Source organism: Metschnikowia bicuspidata (assembly GCF_001664035.1).
Source record: "Metschnikowia bicuspidata var. bicuspidata NRRL YB-4993 chromosome Unknown METBIscaffold_3, whole genome shotgun sequence".
Taxonomy (NCBI): Eukaryota; Fungi; Ascomycota; class Pichiomycetes; order Serinales; family Metschnikowiaceae; genus Metschnikowia; species Metschnikowia bicuspidata.
In genome coordinates, this window is record NW_017387733.1 from 1,791,819 (window position 1) to 1,814,976 (window position 23,158).

Below are 23,158 nucleotides of genomic sequence, written 5' to 3' on the forward strand. Positions count from 1 at the left end.
TGAATTCAACTGTTAGTGGCGCTTGTCACACGTCACTCGTCCGGCTTGGCACTGTCAGAGACTGACAAATTGAACGACATACCAAAGTCTATTGCGAATACACTTGATGTTGCATCTTGGGCAACACCAGATATTAGTGCCTCGATCGCCGAGTCAGTCCTGCACACTGCCATATAATGGGAAACTACTTCATCAATTCCCTCCAATGATGGGTTTTCTGGCCACTTTACCCCAAAGCAACGTTGCTGGGTGGGTCACATGACCACAAAATAGCCCATGCACTATACTCTGTCCAATCGGCAAAAGCTCGATGTCCAGCCTCGATGCCGAGCTGCGAATTTGGGAGTGCCTGTAACTGTATATCACCGTTGCAGCTCCTTGCCCCATCTGCCATCGTAAAATAATGCAAGACGTGACCAAACGCATCAAAACAAGAAGTATCAACAGTAAGCCCTAGCCCTCTCGCTACTTACAAAAAACGTCGCCCGAAAATTGGTCTCATCCCACGGTGGTCATAATCCTAGCGCACCAGGCCCGCCATTTCTGGCACCATCCCGAATTTTCGTAAACCTGCACCATTTCTACAAGTCCCAACATCCGGATTCCCAGCCACTTCTCCACTGCCCACCAATCGCTTTCTACGCCCCGGCACCACGAAATCTAAATTGCACCGGAAGCAAGCGTCCTGCACACAGGCCGCGGGCCTTGGAGGCGAACCTCACCGTCACCAAATGAGCACGAGCCACGCCACGTCTCTTTAACCACCCACCAAACTACACACAAACAACCCCCAAAATGGCCGCCGTCGACACCCCATACATCCACCAGGGTGGCATCAAGCCATATTTCGAGCAGCAGATACAGGACACGGAAATCAGGCTCCAGACCACGGCGCAGAACTTGCGCCGATTGGAGGCACAAAGAAACAAGCTCAACTCCAAAGTGCGCCAGTTAAAAGACGAGTTGCGGCTTTTGCAGGAGCCCGGGTCCTATGTGGGCGAGGTGGTCAAGGTCATGGGCCTCAAAAAAGTGCTAGTGAAGATCCACCCGGAGGGAAAGTACATTGTCAACGTGACCAAGGATATCGACATCAAGAAGTTGACGCCCAGCTTGCGTGTGTGCCTCAAGTCGGACTCGTATGACTTGCACAAGATCTTGCCCAACAAGGTCGACCCGTTGGTGTCGTTGATGATGGTGGAGAAGGTGCCGGACTCGACCTACGACATGGTCGGCGGCTTGGACAAGCAGATCAAGGAAATCAAGGAGGTCATCGAGTTGCCGGTCAAGCATCCGGAGCTCTTCGAGAGCTTGGGCATTGCCCAGCCCAAGGGCGTCATTTTGTACGGCCCGCCAGGCACGGGGAAGACGCTTTTGGCGCGTTCTGTGGCCCACCATACCGACTGTCTGTTCATCCGTGTGTCGGGCTCCGAGTTGGTGCAGAAGTACATTGGCGAGGGCTCGCGCATGGTGCGGGAGCTTTTTGTCATGGCCCGCGAGCATGCGCCATCGATCATTTTCATGGACGAGATCGACTCCATCGGCTCGTCTCGAGTCGAGGGTTCCTCGGGCGGAGACTCTGAAGTGCAGAGAACCATGTTGGAGTTGCTCAACCAGTTGGACGGCTTCGAGAGCTCGAAGGATATCAAGATCATCATGGCCACCAACCGCTTGGACATCTTGGACCCTGCTTTGTTGAGACCCGGCAGAATCGACAGAAAGATCGAGTTTCCTGCGCCCACGGTCCAGGCGCGGGCGGACATTCTCAAGATCCACTCGCGCCTGATGAACTTGACGCGTGGCATCAATTTGCGCAAGATCGCAGAGAAAATGAACGGCTGCTCGGGAGCTGACGTGAAGGGCGTGTGCACGGAGGCAGGCATGTACGCCTTGAGGGAGCGCAGGATCCACGTGACGCAAGAGGACTTTGAGCTTGCCGTGGCCAAGGTCATGTCAAAGAACGACGAGGGTGCGGTGTCGTTGGCCAAGCTCTTCAAGTAGTTCCGTGCGGCTGCTCCCACGAAGAAGTGCAAGATGAAGCTTAGCTCTAGCGCCAGAATCACGCTGGCTCGGCTATACTACAAGCCGGCCCTTGCCCTGTGGCTCCAGCTCTGTGGCTCGCGTCATACATGCCCCGCTAGCGTATATAATGAGTCTGCCTGGATTTCATTTGTAATGAGATAAGATGAAGATCAATTGATGGAGTGCCATCACCAAAGCCAACAAGCCTTCAGCTTTTTCCGCCATGTGCTACTCGATGGCACGGAGGCATCTGCTTGAAGGAATTTCTCCGGTGGGCGCAAGCAGTGTGCTTATGAGCCCATTAAGATCTTAAATGAAAGATTGTTATACAATACTGCAAAAAGAACATCATACGAGCGTAGTGGCCCCATACCTGGCGACATGAATAAATGAGCTTTATACAAAGTCTTAGATCGGGTTATCCATCGGGCCAATTTTTCTGTTCAATGACCCGAGTCCATTTGGTTGTTTGCGTTTGTTGGAGTCATCGTGAAGCACTATATGCTATGTTCACATCTCTCGATCTTATTTCGAGACTTGATGGTTCTTGGGTTTTTGATAGTCCGAGAAGGCTGCTTTGAAAAGTTCACCTACAAATCATCTTTTGCTATCTTCTTGTGTAATAAACTGTCTTTAAAAGCTCTTTTTTCTATACCTGAGTGATTCATACCGGCCAATATAATAAAACGACTTCCCTTCATAGGAATGCAGCCAAAGTAGCTTTATCTTCCTTCAATATTTAGTGAATCCATATGATCTCAAAAGGTTTGTTGGCCTCGAACCATCTGTAAGATTATGTCGTTTCTTGCCATGTCACTATAAATAAACTCGAAGTTATTTTGTATGTTATCAGTTTGACTGGAGAGGGCTGTTGCAGACAATCTGATAAACGAGAGCTACTTCAAAATAGAATTGAAACTTCACCCAAATTCTTAGTGGGTGACTTTTATTATTTTGATCATGGATCATGCAAGTGTTTAGTTCAACAAGGGGTGTTTTCCGGGACTTATCCGAAGGAGTAAATGCACATATGTAGTTTTTGACTATGCGGGGCTAATAAAGTACCGCGAGTCTTGGTTCACGAAGAAGCACCAGACTCGCTATGCATTAGTTGGCCCAGACACAGTCGAGAGTTATTGTGAAACATTTCGACTTATTTTCTTGCCTAGCAGAAGTCCCAAAGAAAGTGCTTTATTCTTATGTGTGGGAATGAAAACATGCGGCGTTCCATCCAGCTGTCGAGACAGGCTCATCCACTAAACAAGGAAAGAAAGGGGAGTGCGCCGAAGGTAAGTGATTGGATAAAAAGCTAGGATCTAAGCTGCCGATCTATTTCATTGCCGGCGCCTCCCGCCAAATGCATAAAATGTCGAATTCACAACGTTTCACTCTTGAAACCCCGCGTTTGATGAACACAACGTTGTGAAGTGCATCATAAAACATGCATATAAATACATGGAAATGACATTAATTCACAAGCATAAACGGCAGCAGCCGGGTGGATCTAGTGCATGGGTTACTGCAGCCTGAAGCTCAATAGTAACAGCGAAATGTAAACGATATTGTATATAGTTTTATACACCAGCAAAACGTTTTGCTTCGATGCCAGTATGTACACGGACGCCTGCCGCTTCAGGGTGTAGGCTATTAGCATGATCGAACCAAGAAGTGGCTCACCCAAAAAGATTTATGAGGACTCGACTCTAAGAATTGACTTTTGCGAGCGAGCTCCATGTAGTTTCCTAATTTGCCAACCGACTGTTGACTTCGCACGAACAGGTATTGAAACGTGTCATCTTTTCACGCAAACAGCTGACCATACCCAATAGTTCAAAAACATTACACCAGTATATATGCCTCTATCAGTGGGCTGTATGGTCTTGCCGTCCATGAATGCTAATTTCACGGGTGAAGCTTGGGGGTACCCATATCCAAGGTTGTGACGTGCAGTTGGAATTACCTAGTAGCCGTGGCCCGGGCCTATAGTTGCGCAACTTGTTGCATTGTCTCAATTTGCGCACGAATTGAGGTGCTATACGTGTATTAATCAGGTATACGTGTACTAATCAGGTATACATGTACTTATCAGGTATACATGTACTTATCAGGTATACGTGTACTAATCAGGTATACGTGTACTAATTAGGTATACATGTATTAATCAGGTATACGTGTATCAATCAGGTATACGTGTATTAATCAGGTATACGTGTCTTAATCAGGTATACGTGTCTTAATCAGGTATACGTGTATTAATTGATGTGCTAAAAGGGTATTAGGGCCACGCCAGCTTTGACGGACAGTTAAAGCTGGCTTTGCGAGACCATTTCACGCCCAGCGCCAAAATCAACGCAGTAGTTTTTCAGCCACGACCACGTAATTCATCTAGCGCCATTGCAAAAAATTTATAGGTATCGGTCGCATTCAGTGCGACACCACCGGCCTTCTCGACCGAGCCCAGATTAATTGGACCGAGCCCAAATTAATTGGACCGAGCCCAGATAAATCGGACCGTGCAAAAACAGCGCACATATCTCCTGCAAACCCAAATCCCAGGGAGCAATCCCCGAGCCGAAATGCCGCTCACAAATAATGAAAACCACCCGAGCCCAAATTCGGATTCCCGACTTATTTTCTGCCACGGCCCTGTTCCATCTTTTTCCACCGCGCAGGTGCGAAAGCTCCACGTCGCGCTTTCAGAAACTCGCATACTTAACTAGCCCAATCTCCGGCCTGGCCTAAAAGAACCTCACCTCCCAATTCATAGCCACCACCATGCGCAAAACCCTCCTTTTCGGGCTTCTAGCGGCGGCCCCTCTAATGGCATCTGCCCAGGACACGGATTTCTCGCTGCAGATCCAGCATGCCCAGAGCCTGCTTCTTCTGAAAGGCTCCACCCTAGAGGTTCTCAGTGAGTACGACAGCTTGATCCAGGCGCTCACAAAAGCGGCGCTGGCGGTGCCGGAACACTCGCGTGCCCAGGTGCACTACCAGCGGGCCCTCGTGAAGATCGGGCTCGGCAAGGCGCCGCAGGCCATAGCCGACTTGCTCCAGGCTTTGGACATCGATCCCTCGTTTGCGCCTGCCGCCACCAAGCTCCTGCAAACGTGGCTCGAGCGCGGCCAGTTTGCCAAGGTGCGCGCCCGCTTTTCCCCGGCCGAGGTCCCGGAGATTTACGCCAAGATGGACGCGTGGGACGCCGCCTACGCAGAGGTTTCTGCGGGGCTAGATCTGGCGCCCGACGGGCCGGCCTTGGACGAGTTGTGCGGCGTGGTGGACCGCAAGCTCGCCGCCCTCCTGCCCAGCAACGTGGCCGTGGCCGAGCTCCGGCTCCGGCTCCTGAAAAAACGCGCTTTTGTGGCGCAGAACGAACACGAACACGTGTCCTACGACGGGATCGTGCGTGCCTACGCCACGCTCCTCAGAATCCTGCCGCAGAAGAACCTCGCCTGGTACGCGGAGCACTCCGAGTACCTTCTCTGGACGCGCGGCAGTTTTGACGAGGCCTGGAAAACCGTCAAGGCCTGTCTCCGCATAGACAATGAGCACCGCGAATGCGGCAGTCTCTCGAAACTCTACAACCGCTTGCAGCACGTGCTCAGGCCCTTGGAGCAGTACTTCATGCTCGCCGACTACTTGTATCCCACGTCGTCGCCCATCCCCGAGCTTCCGGACGACCAGGTGGATGCGCTCGACGTTGATTTCAAGCAGATAGACCAAGACCTCACGGGACCCGTGCCGCTAGCGGAACGGGAATTGAGGGCGTTGCCCGCCAGCGTCAAGACTTTGCATGATTTCCTCGTGTTCCGCGCCCGCGAGTTCACGGCGCGCGAGTTTGGGGACGAGAAGCTCGCCGAGAACATGCCGTTGGTCGAGGTGTTGAACAAGCTCGCGTGCGAAGCCAGTATCCATGTCAAAGGGGACAAGCAGAAGTTTTGCGCGTTGGTGGACGACCGTGAAAAGCCGTTCTTGCCGAAGCACGTGGCGCACATCGACTCGTTGTTGAAGAGAAAGAACTTCCAGGCGGCGAAGGAGGCCTTGGTGCAGTACAACAAGAACATCAAGAAGACAGGTCTTTTCCAGAAAAGATGGAAAGTGGTGCAGGAGGTCGAGCTCAGAAAACAGCGCCAGCAGCAACAGCAGCAGCAACAGCAGCAACAGGAGTACTTCAGACAGCAGCAGCACCACCACCACCAACAACAACACCAACAACAACAACAGCAGCAAACCAAGTTCGACCCCTCCAAGGACTACTACAAGCTTTTGGACGTGAGCAAAGATGCAGACGAACAGACGCTCAAGAGGGCGTACAGGGCGCAAACGCTCAAGTACCATCCCGACAAGTACAAGGGCACGGACCTCCTGAAGAAGGAGATCGAGCTGAAAATGCAGGACATCAACGAGGCGTACGAAATCTTGTCCGACCCGGAGGCTAGGGCCAACTACGACCGCGGCCCGCAAGAGCCCCATCATGGCGGCCATCATTTCCAGCAGAGCCACGGGGCTCAAAACGTGCGTGTCAACTTTAATCACGAGGATTTTGTGAACCATTTTGGCGGCGGCGGCGGCGGAGGCTTCCGGTTCCAGTTTTAAGACCGCTCCGGGGGACCAACGGCCAGTGGTATAGGCGAACTCTGTTTTTTGAGTGCGAGGATAGTGTTCTTTGAGTGCGAGGATGGTGCTTTTTGAGTCCGAGGATGGTGTTCTTTGAGTCCAAACGCGAGGCCGAGGACGGGGCTCTTTGAATCCAAACATGCTCCATGGACTCGACGACAAGCCCCATGAACGAGGCCCCATGAATGCGATGTTGACACATGTCTTGTTCTTGTATCCGGCAATGAGGAAGAGAAGGACCATGGCAGCGCCCAGCTGTTGCATCGGGTAATCTGGGGTGCCCATTCTCGTGTATGGCCCATTGTCTGCGTCGTGCCTCCAAAACATTAGGTCCATAGACCAAACACTGTATTTAGCCAGAGTAAGCGTATGCACGTAGACGGCCAACTTGCGAAACGCACGCTTCAAGCATATTCAGGCGTTGGCCCAGGAACTGATTCCGGCATTCCAAGCGTCGATTATCGGTGTGTGTCTCTGAGTTGCGGCCTGCTTTTTAAGACGTCTTCTCAAGCCTCCCACCTCGCTTACAACGGCGCACCTGCAAAGAACAGTTATAAACGAGGACCGCCACACTTGCACTACAGGCATCGGGACACTATGAGAAAAATAGCAGAGACAAATATACCCGAAACAAAACCACCCAAAAGCAGAAAACACAGAGCTTCAAAAATGGACAAAACACGGACTTCCCGCAAACCCGTCGCCAGAGTCCCGGCTCCCAACTCAATGCCCAAAGCGTGCGGCTTCAGTGGCTTCACTTACGAGTATCTCTGCGCGGGGCACCATGCAGTCCGATAACGGGCAACTCTCGCCAGCCATTCGCATACCCAAAGCCACACCACCAGACCTGTAATACCAAACTTTCCCCGCAGCTCTTTCCCAGCCCAGCAGCTTTCTAAATCAGCGCCACTTTTTCTTTCGGAAAAAAACAGAAACACCACACACAAGCCGGCCGGGCCGGGTGCTGCATAGGGCACCGCGCCTATCTAAGCCCGAAGCGCACGGCTCCCGGAGGCACGGGTGTGCCCGCGGCATATAAAGACGGCCCGGGCCACAAATCGGCGCTTTCTGCCCCCCACGCAAAACCCCTATATCGCTGCTCAAGTCGCCAGATACACCATCCTGCTGAATTGACACGATGAAATTGTGTCTTGCTACCTCGCTTGCTATGCTCGGCGCCGTCTCGGCGTTCCCCGCCTTTCCCATCGGGAACTCCCAGGCCGTGCTCAACGCATTGGCCCCCCAACAGCCCGAAGTGGGCGACGATTCGTGGTTCCCCTGGCCGTCGTGGCCCAAAACGGAAATCGACTCGCAGAAGTTGCAGAACGCCATTTCCGCAGACGCGTTGAGGGCACGTGCCGAAACCTTGTACCAGATTGCCCAGGCCTCGGTCAAAGAGTATGGCCACCCGACCCGAGTCATTGGCTCGCGGGGCCACTGGGGAACCGTGCACTACATCTTGGGCGAGTTACATAAGCTCTCCAAGTTCTACACATGGGACGTGCAGAAGTTCGACGCCATTGACGGCCGCGTCAACTCGTACTCGCTTCTCATCGACGGCACCGAACCAAAACTGGTGCTGGCGCTCGCCTTGACGCCCCCCACGCCCGAGAGCAAGCCGGTCCATGGCCACTTGGTGTTGGTGGACAACTTTGGCTGCAATTCCGCGGACTTCCCCGCCAACTTGACCCTCGGCAACATTGCCTTGGTGGCGCGCGGCGAGTGTGCGTTTGGCGACAAGCTGATCAACGCTGGCTTGGCCGGCGCGTCCGCCGTGATCATCTACGACGAGGACGCGCCTTTGCACGGCACGTTGGGCTCGCCCACCGGCAAGGAGGTGCCTGCTTTGTCCATCAGCAAGAAGGACGCAGACCAGTATATCCGCGGCTTGAAAGCCGACCCCAGCACGCCCTTCGAGGTGACCTTGTACGTGGACGCGTACGTCAAGAAAATCAAGACCGTCAACGTCGTGGCCGAGACCAAGGAGGGCGACCACAACAACGTGGTGTCCTTGGGTGCACACTCGGACTCGGTGGCCGAGGGCCCTGGCATCAATGACGACGGGTCCGGCACCGTTTCGTTGCTTGAGGTGGCCAAGCAGTTGTCGCACTTCAAGGTCAAGAACGCCGTGCGCTTTGCGTGGTGGGCCGCGGAGGAGGAGGGCCTTTTGGGCTCGTACGCCTACGCCAACTCGCTCCTGCCCGAGGAGAACTCCAAGTTGCGTGTGTTCATGGACTACGACATGATGGCCTCGCCCAACTACGAGTACCAGATCTACGACGCCAACAACGACGACCATCCCAACGGCTCCGGCAACTTGAAGGATCTCTACGTGGACTGGTACAAGGAGCAGGGCTTGAACTACACGTTCGTGCCCTTTGACGGCAGATCCGACTACGTGGGCTTCATCGACGCGGGCATTCCTGCGGGTGGCATTGCCACGGGAGCCGAGGGCGTCAAAACCAAGGAGGGCCAGGACAGTTTTGGCGGCGAGGCCGGCAAGTGGTTCGACCCCTGCTACCATCAGCTCTGCGACGACTTGACCAACCCAGACTACAACGCGTGGGTGGTCAACACCAAGTTGATTGCCCACTCTGTGGCCACGTACGCGAAAAGCTTCGCTGGCTTCCCCGAGAGAGAGGTTTCCGTTGCCTCGGTGGCCAGTGGCCAGTTCAGCGACAGCCTCAAGTACCGTGGCCCTCGCCTCGTCATATAAGCACGGCCGCACGAGGCCTGGGCACTCGAGCACATCTCCAGTGGATGAACGTGTGGGTGCCTCGGCCAGAGCGGGCCAGCCTGTAGAGCCAGCCATCTTGTAGAGCCAACCAGCCTGTAGAACCAACCAGCCTGTAGAACCAACGTAGCAACAATAAACGAGCTTTGCACACCCTCTCCATGTGAGGCGACCCGGGCCGGGGTCTTTGCCTGCGTGGGAGCTTGGTTTTCTTCTGTCCTTTTCATCGACATGGTCATACTGCTTGGGCTTGTACGGGAAAGTATCCTGCAAGGCTTGCTGGCTCTTTTGTTGCCTGAGGATGCAGTTTGCAAGTGCTGGCAAAAGCGTGCAACTGGAAAGTGCTCGAACAGGAGGGGCAGCGTGATTTCTATCTTTCGACTTCGAGGGTTTAATCTACAAGACGCAAGTACCGCATCTGAAGGACCTCAAAATTCACCGCATATGGAATGGCTTTAAGATGCAGATAAAGAGGCTGGAACATCAAGACGTCTTAGATTGCAAGGTCTTCCGCTTACCAAAAGGGAATTCACACGTACTGAGTAGCCTCAAGTACATTAAAGGCGCCATGAAAATCCATACATTTCACGACTAAAAGCATCTGTTGATTTGACGAAGCCTTCAAAAAGTGGAGATGAAAGATGCCGAGTGGCTGCCAACAGTTTGTTTCTGAGCACGATTCCCGTCTATTTCAAGATCGTGCCCTGTGTCGCAAAGTTTAGAGGGCACAGCAGTTCGTGAGTGTGATTTGAAAAGCTCTGTAGGAGAAAGTAGCGCTTTGAAAATACTGACGCCCGACTTCCAAGTAAAAATCCACAACCTGAGGAACTTACATGCTAATTTAAAAATCCAAAGCCCCAACACGGTTCAGTGCGGGCCTGTCCAAATGTGACAGTTTACGCTTTCTAATGTCAGTTATTCTTTTCCCATCATTTTTCTTTTTGGGGCTTTCACAACTCATTCGGGTATCCTCCGTAGATAATACCTGGCCAGAGTTCACAGCCAATCTCCATGAAACGCCCACTACGCTATTTGGGACTTGGGGGTAGAGACGAGCCAAGTTATTAGCTGGAAGTCAATGCAGAGTTCCAAATACATGGGATCCAAAGAATTTGTTCAACTAAGCTTTTAAACAAGCAATGTTCCCCACGTTCGTAAATAGATGAATTATGGGCGACTAAGAAACAGAGTACAGCCTCATTGAAGTGCCGACGCGGATTGGAGGCCACCGACACGGGTTTTGACAGCTAATATGGCAGCTGGTACACTAAAGGGTCGGGAATTTTTCAATCTAGATTGCGCCATAACAAAGGAATTGAAGCGTGGGGAGAGGAGGCCCGTACGTCACGGGTCCTACCGGGCCCTAAAAAGAGTACGCAATTGACCAAATGAGTCAAATTCTAGTTTTTCTGAAGAAACTCTTGAGTCCTGGAGTCGCAAAAAGCTTTGTCGACTATGTCCAGAGTTTAATCGGAATGATTTAGAATACTCTGAAAGCCCTATACAAGCTTGAATCTCACATCCCCATCTAACTTTTCCACGTGAAGCATCACATTCACACGCCATGTTTGTGCCATGTGGGTTCGAGTATCGGAGATGCCACAGATGCTTGCTAGGCCCCTACGGAGACAAACATAAGACATCCGGAATCTGGTGGCACAGGCCCGAGTGAAAACATGACTTCAGGTGAAACGCCGGGGTAGGCCGGCATCTGGAAAATTCAGAGAGCCTCGGGTTGCTCGTTACTATGACCTGGGGTATACTTGAAGACGCAGCGGGACGTATGATTTACGCTCCTCAGGGCTTGAAAAGTTAGGCATACCTACGGGAAGCTTATTCTAGGAGGCGCTGCCGCCAGGGTCTGTCCACATTCGTCCCAGAAAAAATCTAAGGCCGTGATTGACGAGCGGTGTGGGCCGTAATTCTGGGACTGTTTTGGAGAGTTGTTTGCAGGTCTGAAAGAAGTCTTCATCGTTCGATTCCTCGAGATCTTATCATCAGCAGTCGCAAACCTTTGAAAGCGTTCCATTCCATGTATAACCTTGTGTTGCAAACCTAGTCAAGAAGAGTTGAGACCAGAAAAAGATCGAAACTTCTCATACTATCTGTTAAGCCTGACCCCTTTTCCATTCATAAAAGCTGATGATATTCATTTCCGAAAGTCACTTCCAAGAAAAAAGTACCTTGAAGTCTTCCAAACCTGAACCCAACAAAGTAGTATTGCAATCGTATCGTATGTGTAAACGCCACTGAAACCGTATACTGGTGTATCAGTAGAGTCATAATCTTGCTCAAAATTACATAAGCCATCAACTCTCATTAGGAGCGTAATCTTGTAAGATAAATATCTGTCATAACGAAGCAATTGGCATACTGATAGAAGACTGAAGTGACGGACATAAATCATGCAGCCAAAACGGTAACGTAACTGAATGTGGGCCCTGGAAGAGTTTTTCTTTTCTTCTTCTAAAAGCTTATGACTCTGGACGGATTAACCAGAGACGGGGTATTATGACCAAATTAAGCTTTCCGGGCCGCAGATCTGTCATGGCGCGCAATTTCTTATCATGTCGAGCCCTGGCTTTTACTTGGGACCCACCAATAGGTTTTGCAGGAGCACATTTGGTCGGCGGCCTTTGGCAGGCTTGGCCGCAGGCCTTACCCAGGACCGGCGAGCCCAAAAAAATTCAAATCATTAAGTATGCTGGCAAGCATCAGCCCGCTGTACCGGCTTATAAGGCACATTCTGATATCTGTCATTCGGCCCTAGATCCGCGAAAGATAGCCTGCGCAAAGCGCGCGCCGACTGGCTCCATAAGTCCAATTGCCATGGAACTCGACATCTTGAAGCCCGGGCCAAAACAAGGACAGAGGGCCCTTTTGCGCCCGGAAAAAACGGTTTCCAGACATTGGCCGGCACTTTCGAAGCGCCGTAATTTTAAGCTCTCCCAGCAGCCTGCACTGGGTGTGGGGTGCCTCTTTGAAAACGTGGGGGCAGCCGCGGCCCGGCGTGGGGGCGCGTCGCTATGACCTCCATGGCTCTATATAAGAGCACCGGCCGCACATCCAATGCGTGCCGGTTCTTTTAAGCAACGAAGCATTTTTGCAGCTGAACCCCATATTTAGCAACGAGAGCACACTCTTGCGACGAAAACATATTTCGAGAAAAGCCTCATTACTTGCAACACAATTGTGAGCAACGAAACTTTATTCCTCGAAAAGAAACCTCATTTTTTGCAACAGAGTTCTTTGCAACAGCATCTTGTTCCTTGCAACAAACCCCATTCTCAGCAGCAAAAGTTTGATCTTGCACTAGAACCACATTTCGTGCACCGGAATTCCTTGAAACTGAACCTTATTCCTTGCACGTGGACCTCATTCTTGCAACGAACCACACTCTTTGCGATAGATCCACGCCTTTTGCAATAGATCCAAGCTTTTTGCAACATACTTCTTTGCAACTCAACCTCATTCTTTGCCATTGCGTTCTTTGCAACTGAATTCCAACTGAATTCCTTGCAACTTAACCTCATTCGTTGCAACTGAACCTTATTCCTTGGAACTGAGCCTTATTCCTTGCAACGAAAACACATTCTCTGCAACGAAAACACTCCTTGCAACCCCATTCTTTGCAACCCCATTCCTTGTATCGAACCCCCACGCAATGGCACCGGCAAAACCCAAGGTGCTCAGGCTCGGGTCCTGGGCGCTGTCCGGCCCCAAGTGGCATGACTTGGCTGCCATCGCCGACGTCGTCGACTGCCAGTCGCAGAGCCGCCAGCAGTTCTTCGACGACTTGAAAACCAAGTACGCCGACGTCTCCTGCATCACGCGCACGTTCTTCTCCGTCAGCCAGACCGGCCGCTTCGACGCGGAGTTGGCCCTGCACTTGCCCGAGTCCGTCCGCAGCATCTCGCACTGTGGCGCCGGGTACGACCAGATTGACGTGGCGCCGTTCACGGCCCGCAACATCCAGGTGTCCAACGTGACGTCGCCCGTCGAGGCGCCCACCGCGTTGACCGCGGTGTACTTGACTTTGGCCGCGTTGCGCAACTTCCAGCAGGGCCACGACTTGCTCACGCAAGGCTGGTGGCCCCAGGCCAAATGCGCCGGGGCTCACGTGGGCCGCGACCCCGAGGGCTTGACCGTGGGTATCGTGGGCATGGGCGGCATCGGGCGCGCCATCCGCGACCGCTTGGCGCCGTTTGGCTTTGCCCGGTTCGTCTACTACAACCGCACGCGTTTGGATGCCGACGCGGAGAAGGGCGCGCAGTACATGCCGTTGGACGCCTTGGTGGCCACGGCGGACGTGGTGATGCTCAGCGTGCCGTTGAACGCAGGCACCCGCCACTTGGTGGACGCCGCGGTGCTCTCGCGCATGAAGAAGGGCGTGGTGATCATCAACACGGCGCGGGGGGCCGTGATCGACGAAGCGGCGCTCACCGACGCGTTGCTCCGCGGGCACGTGGGGGCCTTTGGCGCGGACGTGTTTGAGCACGAGCCGCAGGTCTCGCCGCGGCTCTACGGCTTGCCGAACGTGGTGTCCTTGCCGCACATGGGCACGCACTCCCAGCAGGCGTACCGCAACATGGAGAACTTTGTGGTGGAGAACGTGCGCACGTACTTGGCCACGGGGACGATGCTCACCAACGTGCCGGAGCAGGCGGGCGTCGACTTCCAGCACGACATCTTGGTGCCGCCCGGCCTGGGGTCTCAGTGAAGACGGCGCTTCGGACCGAAGGCAGAGGAGGCGGCCTCCCAGGCGCTTGCGGATCTGGGGACAGTCGTCTGCAGACCACTCCATGGCTCCTGATTTTGCCAATGAGTGGGGGAATCCGGGAAGGTGCGGCGGGCCTGGCAAGGATTGAAAAGTGGCGTATCGAAGGCGACAAGGCGGCCTGCCAAGAGTTGAAAGGACCGTATGGAGGCAACAGGCGCACTCGCTGGACAATAAAAAGGACGATATTGAAGGAGCAAGACCGTGTTGCAGGGAAAAGACCGGACAGGACTTTCCAGCTGGACCTCGAAATGGATCGTATTTCTGGGGCTAATTGGGAGTCGAGGGTTTGGCTTTTTGCGGTTATAGACTTTTCTCGTGACCTTGCAGCTATACAATCCCATTCTGAGATTGCAATTACTAATGCTTACCCTAAACGTGCAGTTAGAGAGTCGTATTCTGCATTATCCCGAACTTGCAGTTTGAGTTCCTTCTTCCGAAATTGCAATTACAGAATCCTCTCCTGATATCAGTTATTGATACTTCTCGTGACCTTGCAGTTATTGAGTCCTATTCTGTTTCTGCAGTCACTGAATCTGATGTGCTCGGTCTTTGGTTTTGACCGCAGTAAAGTCCGGGTTTATGAAAAGGCTCTTGGGGGTCTTAGGAGATTCGTAGTCTTCAACTATGACTTGCAGCTCGCCTGCTTAGCGGATCGCCTTTCTTTAAGGCCGATAAAACAGTGTATTCAAGAATACGCCTGTGAATGCCACCTTGGTATGAGGGGTCCGCTCAGTACAGCTAGTCTTTGTTTCTTCCAGTGAGAATGAGAAAATTAGAGAGAGACCAATTTGGATCCAAAGAGTCTCCGATTTATACCGATCCCAGACTTCGTCACACGTAGCCGGGGGTATAAGCTGAAGAAATATACGTGGTTATGGTTTCAGCTCTGGGTCACCGATTGGCTTAACGTTTAGAAACTTGGAGGTTGCCTTACCCCTACAAGACTATTTTTGCTTTCTAGACATTGATAATCTCATGTATCCACTTCAAAACCATGCACATGAATCTCAAAATAACAGTCTTTCCACTGAACAAGTTTGCTACACATCTGTTTAATTCGAGGGTCTTTGGCGCTGAATAAGCAGAGGCTGGGAATAGATTGGTATGTCAGTGTCTGAAACACAAATTAGGCTGCCCATTTCTGACGCCACATTGAAAAATGAACTCGCTGGTGGAATCACGCTCTCTACTTTGTACTGTGTCTACGGAGCAGCAAAAGCAAAATGTTTACTCCCGAGATTTGTCAATTCCGTTTTTAAGGATCTTGGCTTTCAAGAGATACGTATTTTGGCGCAACGCAGTATGAGAAATTCATGTGATCTGTTTAACACAGCGAAGCTGTCGGCATACAGCGCTTCACCAGCGAGTTCTAATTTGTAATGGATGGAAAACAACTCGGTGTGATTACTGTGCTGTCCCCAATCTCCGAGACATTCATCGGATATAACCAGTTCAGCTAAACACAAACATACTACAAGCCGTTCCAGAGCAAGTTAGATTTGAACGGCAGAAAGCCGCATTCTAGTAGTGTTGAGTTTGATATTTACCTACTATTCCATGGTGAGAGATACATTTGACGAAATTACTAAAAACAAGGGTATTTTATGCCCGGGTTATAATGAATTAATTCCGGTATACGCCCCAGAATTTTTGTTGGATAAGTTATATCAAAAAGCCCAGCCAAAGAATCTTGTTTGTGTGCTAGGTAAGCATGGCGACAAGCCGGTCGAAGCTTTGGTGAAGGCGCCAGCATAGCACTATGAAATTGCAGGCTCAACGGAATTCTTCGGTTACTTTTTTGTAAGAGATTCCATGTGACTAAAAAGAACATCGAGCAAATTAGGGTGCTTTATGTTATAACACTTGTTTCGTGGTGCATGCATGAAGAGCAACAACCTCGATGCACAAATGTCTAGTAGATCGAGATCAAGACCACAACGTAACGTGCCAAGCTAACGGGACTCAGCAAAAAAGCCATGTCACTTAGAAATTATTTTTACCTAATTCGTTGTTCATATTGCATAATTCACACCCATTGCAAAATCGCCACCTACTACAAAGTCCCGCCTTATAATTCGCACCCAATAAATAAATCAATTCTTATCCACTATAAAACCTCAGTAATGGTATCTTTCGCAGTAGCGCCCATGTAAATGACAAGCCGTATAAGAACAGACCTTTGGCAATCAATCTTCATGTGACTCCAGCCGACGAACAAATGGATGCACTATGTGCTACTTTGATACGGCGCTGCAAGAAACATTTAGCAAAAAACAGACATGTTAAACGCTTTCAATGCCCTAGGCTTTTCAGTCTAGAGTACCCAAAGATAGACATGTGGGCAAGGACCGGGACCATCTGGCGTTCCTGGAGCTAACGGTACCAGCATGTTCCACCCCTAAGCAAAATTAATTTACGGGTCAGCAAAAGCCACAGGCGTATTGACATCTACCAAGTGAGTCAATTTGTTGTTGTTGGGGCCTTTCAAAATATTAATTGCAACCTTTCTGCAATGGTCCCTTAGCTTCGGTTAATGAACCAAATAATCGGGATTTTTTAAATTACGATATTTAAAGTTCTCTATTGATGGCTGTTAAAATATTACAGAAATATTATAAGAAGAAATTAGCACATCAGATTTTACTAAAACATCTTTACATACGTACACTTAGCCGAGACTTCCAAATCCGCTTACACGTGCTCTATAAAATGAGTTTGCAGTGTTCTTAATTTGGATGTTTTAGGGACCATTTAACACTCAGGAACCGTTCTTTATGTTGTCATTCTTCATAAGCAAAGTGAATTGACAGTTGATTTTCGTCCAAATGGGTCGGAGTAGATCTGTGGAGTAGATATGATTTGACTTGTTTATGTTTTGTTCTTTTTTTTTTCTACACAAAACGAATATTCAAAATTCTGCAAAACTTTCATTTATTAAATTGGCCAGTGTCCTTGATTTAATTTCTATTGGAATACAAAGACAAAACAAGTCGTATCATATTATTTTATTCTATTATAATCCAAAGCAGTCTCGTTCGGGATGTTCATGAAACATGAACAATCAGGAGTTTCTTTGCGATCCCAGTAAATCTAGTCTCTCTTCCTATATATTACCAAGCGCCTTTTGTTCCTGGGTAGCCGACAAACACCTTTAATTAATCTCGGTTTTGTAGTAAAGAAGACAGTCGAGTGACGTATGAAAAGCTGCTGGAATACTTACTATCGAAGCAGGAAATTCTGATACCAGCCAATTTGGGTTAGATGATATCAAGCATATTGGAGATATACGCATGGGTTGCAGCCACATATGACGATAAAGAGATATTCAAATTATTTTTAACCAGACTATCTTGACGATGTTGTTTGAGCGTATGTATCAGTTACAAGAGCCTAGCGAGCTGCTCCAATCCCATGAAATCACTTATATTGATGCTGCCTATAGCGTATCATGCAACTGAGGAATATGCCAGTCAAAGACCCGAAGAAGGGGCATGCTCACGAAGAGCACGTAAATGAAACATGCACGAAGCATTTCAATGCCATGGATGCACCAAGCACAGATTTTATAAGTAACACACTCCAGGCACGTCAAAGGGATTTCAAGGACTAGTTTGTCACTCAAAATGACGGCTTCTGAAAAAGTGCTCAGTTTCGCTTTCGTTAACTTTTGTGCTGGCCGCCTGGCACGAGCGTCGCTATCAGACGTGCCCTCGCCAAGTCTCCCGCTGTGAATCTGAGGAATTTTCGTTTTCCAAATTACGTTGGTTACGTTGGGGCAGGAGTTCTGTACGCATCCCAAGAAACCATTTGCAAACCGAGTGCTTTGGGATTTTAGTGGCCAAGTTAGACATGATGGACAGGGTGACAATGCTAGTGTACTAGTTATTTGGTATGTGTTGTATAACTTACAGGTGTTCGAGTCATTGAGACAACGAACGAACAAAGCATGCTAGACAGTCGCATCCGACTGACCGGACTGCCCCAAGCCCACGGAAAACCTTGTTTCCCGAAGCATGTTTTCAGAATAGGTTCAACAAAACCTAGCAACATCCAGTAAAAATTGCACCCTGGATGCCTGATATATTCTACTGCACAAGACAAAACACAAAGACAACAACACAACGAGAGTTCACGTGCTGAGCTATAGTTAATTGTCGATCTATCATGGAAACAAAGGTTTACGTTTTAAGATAGCTGAGGCATTTTGTGGGAACGTCCATCATCAGAATGATCTGGCAGTCGCCAATAGCTTGGCAGCCTCAATACAGTAGAAGCGCTGACCACCACCACAGCACCTAGAGTTTATCGCCTTCTCCTATTGGCCCCAGTTGATAGTAACTGCTGCATTTTGCAACTGGGTCACGTGTCTTTTCCCTCATATAGATTGGGGCGCTTGCGATGGCTGGACAGCTCTAGGCGATATGGCCCCGTCACCCCGTGAAATAAAACTTGAGTTTTGGGACTTCTCTTTTTCGTCCTACATCAAGGCAAGGGTAATAGCTTTCAGTAAAACATACCATAGAACATATTAATCAGAAGGTTTCGGTTTGGAGAATGTGTGCAGAAAGCATTTCAGGGAGGAGCACGTCGTATCAATGCTTATTGGTCAAAAGCATGCTAGGAAAGCATGGCAAAAAGAATGCTCAAGGCCATGTTGACGAAGGATATAGAAGTGAAGGCTAGTCACTAAAGCAATCTAGCAAGAATAGTAGTTAGAATTGCATTAATCTTCTGATGACAAAATCTATTACTTTCATAATGAGTTGGGTTAATGAGATGGGTTGGAGGGTCTTACATCAGGTATTTCTTACAATTTTTGCTTCCATTAAAGCTTCTTTCAACATTTTCGCATTCCAGAGCATTCCAGTAAAGAGAATGTCAGTATGGAGAATGCTAGTAAAGCGCAGGCAAAAACATGAACGATTTACCGTGCCGGGACGGGAAAGCGCCGGGCGTGGCCGGCAAGTCGTGCGTCGTATTTTGGCTGATTAATGAGATAGCGCCTGTAGATGGAAGAGATTGGAGCGAGAGGCCGTTTTCGGCGCATCGCAGATCCGCGCGCCGTCCACGGCGCCGAGGCGGAGGAGGCAATTATACGAGGGAAGAGCGAAGGCCTGGGAGGAAGAGATGAGAGAGATGAACAGAGAACGACAGTTTTGAGAAAACATCAGCGGAGTGCGGGTGTGAATATTTTGAGCGGCAAGTGGGGGCATGAGCACGATGGAGGGATTCCGGGCGGAGAATGAGTATTGATCATGGGCATTAGATAGATGACACCAGAGTAATTGACACCAGCCTAGTTACCGTATTCACCACACTGAAGCCACAGCACCACCACTCTATCACCACTCTATCAACACACTATCACCACTCATACACTATCACCACTCATACACTATCAACTCACTAACCACTGACTGATCACCCACGCGACACGCAGTACGTCTCGCATGAAATGCACCGGGTGAAAACCAGCACCATACAACGCCCGTCACATTCCACACCAAATAAAACACCGGATAAAATAACCCACCGTAAACCCACCGAATAAAAAAAACAGAATAAAAAAACAGAATGAAAGAACAGAATAAGAAAACAGAATAAAAAACAGAATAAGAAAACAGAATAAAAAAACAGAATAAAAAAACAGAATAAAAACACAGAATAAAAAAACAAAATAAAAAAACAGAATAAAAAAACAAAATAAGAAAAACAGAATAAAAAAACCGAATATGAAAAACCGAAAAGACGACCCCGCTACTCGGCCCCAGGCCGGCGCCGGACTCTGCGCGCCTTTGGCGGAGCGGGCGAAAAAAAAAAAAAAGAGATAAATCCGAGAACCCTACGGAGCCGCGCCCTGGTCGGCCTACCGCAGCGCCTTCCAGGGCCACCGCCCATAGCTTTTCTTCGTCCGTCTGGATGTGCTTGCTCTCTCTCTTCCTTCATCGTCCTCTCGTCCCGTGTTTCTTTGCTCAGTCCTCTCGGCCTCTCGTCTTTTTTTTTCATCCTCGTCCTCTCGGCCTCTCGTCTTTTTTTTTCATCCTCGTCCTCTCTTCTTTGACTCCTCTCTCTTTCTCTCCTTCTTTCCTTCCTTCTTCCTCCTTCCTTCCTTCTCGGCCCTGCTCGCTCGCCCGCCTCGCTCGGCCCCATCTTTTTTCTCGCGCCCGGTGCGGAGTAGTGCCCGAGACACGCACCCCAGCGCACGGTGCGACGGGGCCTCTTTTCCACATCGCAGGCCCTGCCTTTTCCTCCCGTACGCTGTTTGTGAGTTCTGCACCACCGGGTCTTTTCACCACCACACCCCGCCGCCCATTTGTAAGCCGCCGCCCACGCCGCCGCCTATAAAAGCAGCCACCAAAGCCGCCAAAACCCGCCCAAGCCGCCGCCCTATCTCAAAAATCTCAAACAGCCGCCGCCCTCGGTTTCTTCTCCCGCCTCCCCATATCTCACAATGGCCGACCACCCCCACCAGCTAGGCGCCGACCACCTCGAGGTGGACTACGAGGCGCTCCCGCAGGACGCCAGCATATTGGCACACCTCTCCGCCGGCGCGTTCGCCGGCATCATGGAGCACACCGTCATGTACCCCGTGGACCTGATCAAAACGCGCATGCAAATGCTCGCGGCCGGCCAGCCCGCCAGCCGGCTGGTCATCGCCGCCATCTCGCGCGTGGCGTCCGGCGAGGGCGCGTACGCGTTGTGGCGCGGCGTGTCGTCCGTGGTGTTGGGCGCCGGCCCGGCGCACGCCGTGTACTTCTCCGCGTTCGAGGCGCTGAAGACGTTCTTGGTCGCCCGGTTCCTGGCGCCCGGCCGCAGCGCCACCAGCAAGTGGGTCACGGACGAGAGCCACCCGTTGATCGCGGCCGGCGCGGGCATTGCCGCCACCACCGCGTCCGACGCGTTGATGACGCCGTTCGACGTCTTGAAGCAGCGCATGCAAGTGCTGGAGGCGCCGGCCGCCGGCACCCGCCTCTGGCGCACCGCGGCGGCCGTGTACCGCCTCGAGGGCGTGCGTGCGTTCTACCTCCTGTACCCGACCACGTTGTTCACCAACATCCCGTTTGCGGCGTTGAACTTCGGCTTCTACGAGTACTCGTCCGCGCTCTTGAACCCGGCGCACACGTACAACCCGTACTACCACTGCGTGGCGGGCGGCATCGCCGGCGGCATCGCCGCGGCCTTGACCAACCCGTTGGACTGCATCAAGACCGCCTTGCAGACCCGCGGCGTGTCCACCAACGCCCACATGCGCACGGTCGACGGCTTTGCCAGCGCGGCCCGCGTGATGTACCAGCAGGGCGGCGCCGCCGCGTTCACGCGCGGCTGGAGGCCGCGCATCATCTTCAACGTGCCGAGCACGGCCATTTCCTGGACGGCCTACGAGATGGCCAAGGAGCTCTTGTTGCGCGACTAGGCCCCGTGCACGCGGCCCCTCTTATTGTACATACGGTGAATCCAACGCTGCCTGTCCCGGACGCTGGGGGGCGAACGCCTCTCGCCCATCCCGAACGAGCCCTTCCGCCCGTGGGCGGAGCTTCGGCCAAAGTTGAGTGACCCTCGAGGTGTTTGAATATGCATAATCTGCCTTGCTGTCCGTAGTCCATCTTGAACCATCCGTAGTCAATCTTGGACCGTCATGATCAATCTTGACCCATACGTAATCAATCTTGACACATACGTATTCAAGCTTGAACCGTCGAGATCAATCTCGAACTGGAAATAATCAATTTTGGACCGTCATAATCAATCTCGGACCTTCATAATCAATCTTGACCCATTCGTAATCAATCTTAAACCGTCGATAACCAATCTTGGACCGTCCATAATCACTCCTGAACCGTCCATTATCAATCTTGAACTGTCTATAATTAATCCTGAACTGTCCATGATCAATCATGAGCCATCCATCATCAACCCTGAACCGTCCAAAATCATTCGTGCACGACTCACAATCAACCCAACCATAATCAATCTTGAACCTTCCATCAACAATCTTGCATTAGTCGTTACCAACATCGAACGATCCTAGCTTAATACAGACAATTCCGTTCATATCACACGATCCTCAAAGATCCTCCGACTGATCTAACTAAGCGTAAATTGACACAAGATCCTTTAACGAGCCTTGAATCATCCTCCAGCAACCCTTAATCATCCTCCAGCGATTCCTAACTATCGCTCTCAAAAATTCTCGAACGAACCCAAAAAACAAAACAATCCTCAAGCGAGCTCCAGAGACCCCAAGCACTACTCAAAACGCCACCCTCGGCAAACCCTAGCCCATCCCTAAACGAGCTGCTGGGGTTGCTTCGAGAGTTTCTGCGCAACAAAAGAAAAGATCACGCAGCTACCCAAAAACCCCAAGAAATTGAAAAACGCATGGCGCGAGTACGCCTTCTCCTCCTCCTCTGTCCGAAACGATGTGAAGATCCGCCGGATGCTGGCAATAATCATGGTGGCTAGTAAAAGAAGAGACGACGAGTGATGCTGAAGTCACGTGCGCAGCCGCGAGCTGGGCCTTACTGGCACATCCAGGCAAGACCAGCAAAACTGAAAAAATTGGGCTCACTCGAAAACAACAGGCTCATTGAAGAAAACGCTGATATGCTGCTGCTCCAGTGTACATGTAAACTGAAAATGACCGCTGGATCTGGGGCCCTGTTTTACATGTGCAATGAGTTGGCGTCACGTGATCCCGGAATGGCCCCGTTGGATTCATCTGAGCTTCTTCTCTTCTCTTCCTCCCCGAGATATATGGTAGTTCACGGTTTGATCCACTATATTAAGTGACTTCTCTTGCAACACACAAAGCTCGTTCGCTTCGAAGGCTAACATTGCGCCACTGACGGACACGTACTTTAAACATGAAATTAAAACCCCATTATGCCCAATTTCACCGCGACTCCATTAAAGCCCATCGTAAATATTCATCATCTTCATTTGGAGGAGGAATCAAAACTCCATGTCCAAGCTCTTCCAGCTTAGTAGGCAAAAACAACCATCGAGGAGTT

General features: G+C 50.8%; 7 protein-coding genes across 7 annotated transcripts; 6 read left to right on the forward strand and 1 right to left on the reverse strand.

Moving 5' to 3' along the window:
* Nucleotides 1-795: 795 nt before the first annotated feature.
* RPT6 (proteasome regulatory particle base subunit) lies at nucleotides 796-1,998 on the forward strand (the record flags this gene model as incomplete). The annotated part of the gene is made up of 1 exon (XM_018857545.1): nucleotides 796-1,998. The coding sequence occupies one exon, from the start codon at nucleotides 796-798 to the stop codon at nucleotides 1,996-1,998; it is 1,203 nt and encodes a 400-aa protein (XP_018711966.1).
* A 2,841-nt stretch (nucleotides 1,999-4,839) lies between these two features.
* JEM1 (Jem1p) lies at nucleotides 4,840-6,612 on the forward strand (the record flags this gene model as incomplete). Its single annotated transcript, XM_018857569.1, has 1 exon — nucleotides 4,840-6,612. The coding sequence occupies one exon, from the start codon at nucleotides 4,840-4,842 to the stop codon at nucleotides 6,610-6,612; it is 1,773 nt and encodes a 590-aa protein (XP_018711967.1).
* A 1,100-nt stretch (nucleotides 6,613-7,712) lies between these two features.
* APE3 (Ape3p) lies at nucleotides 7,713-9,481 on the forward strand. The gene has a single exon (XM_018855955.1). It carries the CDS (start codon nucleotides 7,772-7,774, stop codon nucleotides 9,347-9,349), a length of 1,578 nt encoding a protein of 525 aa, XP_018711968.1. The 5' UTR covers nucleotides 7,713-7,771; the 3' UTR covers nucleotides 9,350-9,481.
* Nucleotides 9,482-9,595: 114 nt separating this feature from the next.
* METBIDRAFT_31977 (uncharacterized protein) lies at nucleotides 9,596-10,224 on the forward strand (the record flags this gene model as incomplete). Its single annotated transcript, XM_018855956.1, has 1 exon — nucleotides 9,596-10,224. The coding sequence occupies one exon, from the start codon at nucleotides 9,599-9,601 to the stop codon at nucleotides 9,824-9,826; it is 228 nt and encodes a 75-aa protein (XP_018711969.1). The 3' UTR covers nucleotides 9,827-10,224.
* Nucleotides 10,225-13,031: 2,807 nt separating this feature from the next.
* On the forward strand, nucleotides 13,032-14,087 carry METBIDRAFT_41472 (D-mandelate dehydrogenase-like dehydrogenase; the record flags this gene model as incomplete). The annotated part of the gene is made up of 1 exon (XM_018857407.1): nucleotides 13,032-14,087. The coding sequence occupies one exon, from the start codon at nucleotides 13,032-13,034 to the stop codon at nucleotides 14,085-14,087; it is 1,056 nt and encodes a 351-aa protein (XP_018711970.1).
* Nucleotides 14,088-20,598: 6,511 nt separating this feature from the next.
* On the forward strand, nucleotides 20,599-21,561 carry MRS4 (Fe(2+) transporter; the record flags this gene model as incomplete). Its single annotated transcript, XM_018857584.1, has 1 exon — nucleotides 20,599-21,561. One exon carries the CDS (start codon nucleotides 20,599-20,601, stop codon nucleotides 21,559-21,561), a length of 963 nt encoding a protein of 320 aa, XP_018711971.1.
* Nucleotides 21,562-22,191: 630 nt separating this feature from the next.
* Nucleotides 22,192-23,031, reverse strand: METBIDRAFT_31982 (uncharacterized protein). The gene has a single exon (XM_018855957.1). The coding sequence runs from the start codon at nucleotides 22,599-22,601 to the stop codon at nucleotides 22,434-22,436; it is 168 nt and encodes a 55-aa protein (XP_018711972.1). The 5' UTR covers nucleotides 22,602-23,031; the 3' UTR covers nucleotides 22,192-22,433.
* Between the last annotated feature and the right edge of the window lie 127 nt (nucleotides 23,032-23,158).

Bases quoted from the DNA above. Each gene is read 5' to 3' on its own strand.
- METBIDRAFT_31982 (XM_018855957.1), bottom strand. From the start codon at position 22,601: ATGATTATTGCCAGCATCCGGCGGATCTTCACATCGTTTCGGACAGAG.
- APE3 (XM_018855955.1), top strand. From the start codon at position 7,772: ATGAAATTGTGTCTTGCTACCTCGCTTGCTATGCTCGGCGCCGTCTCG.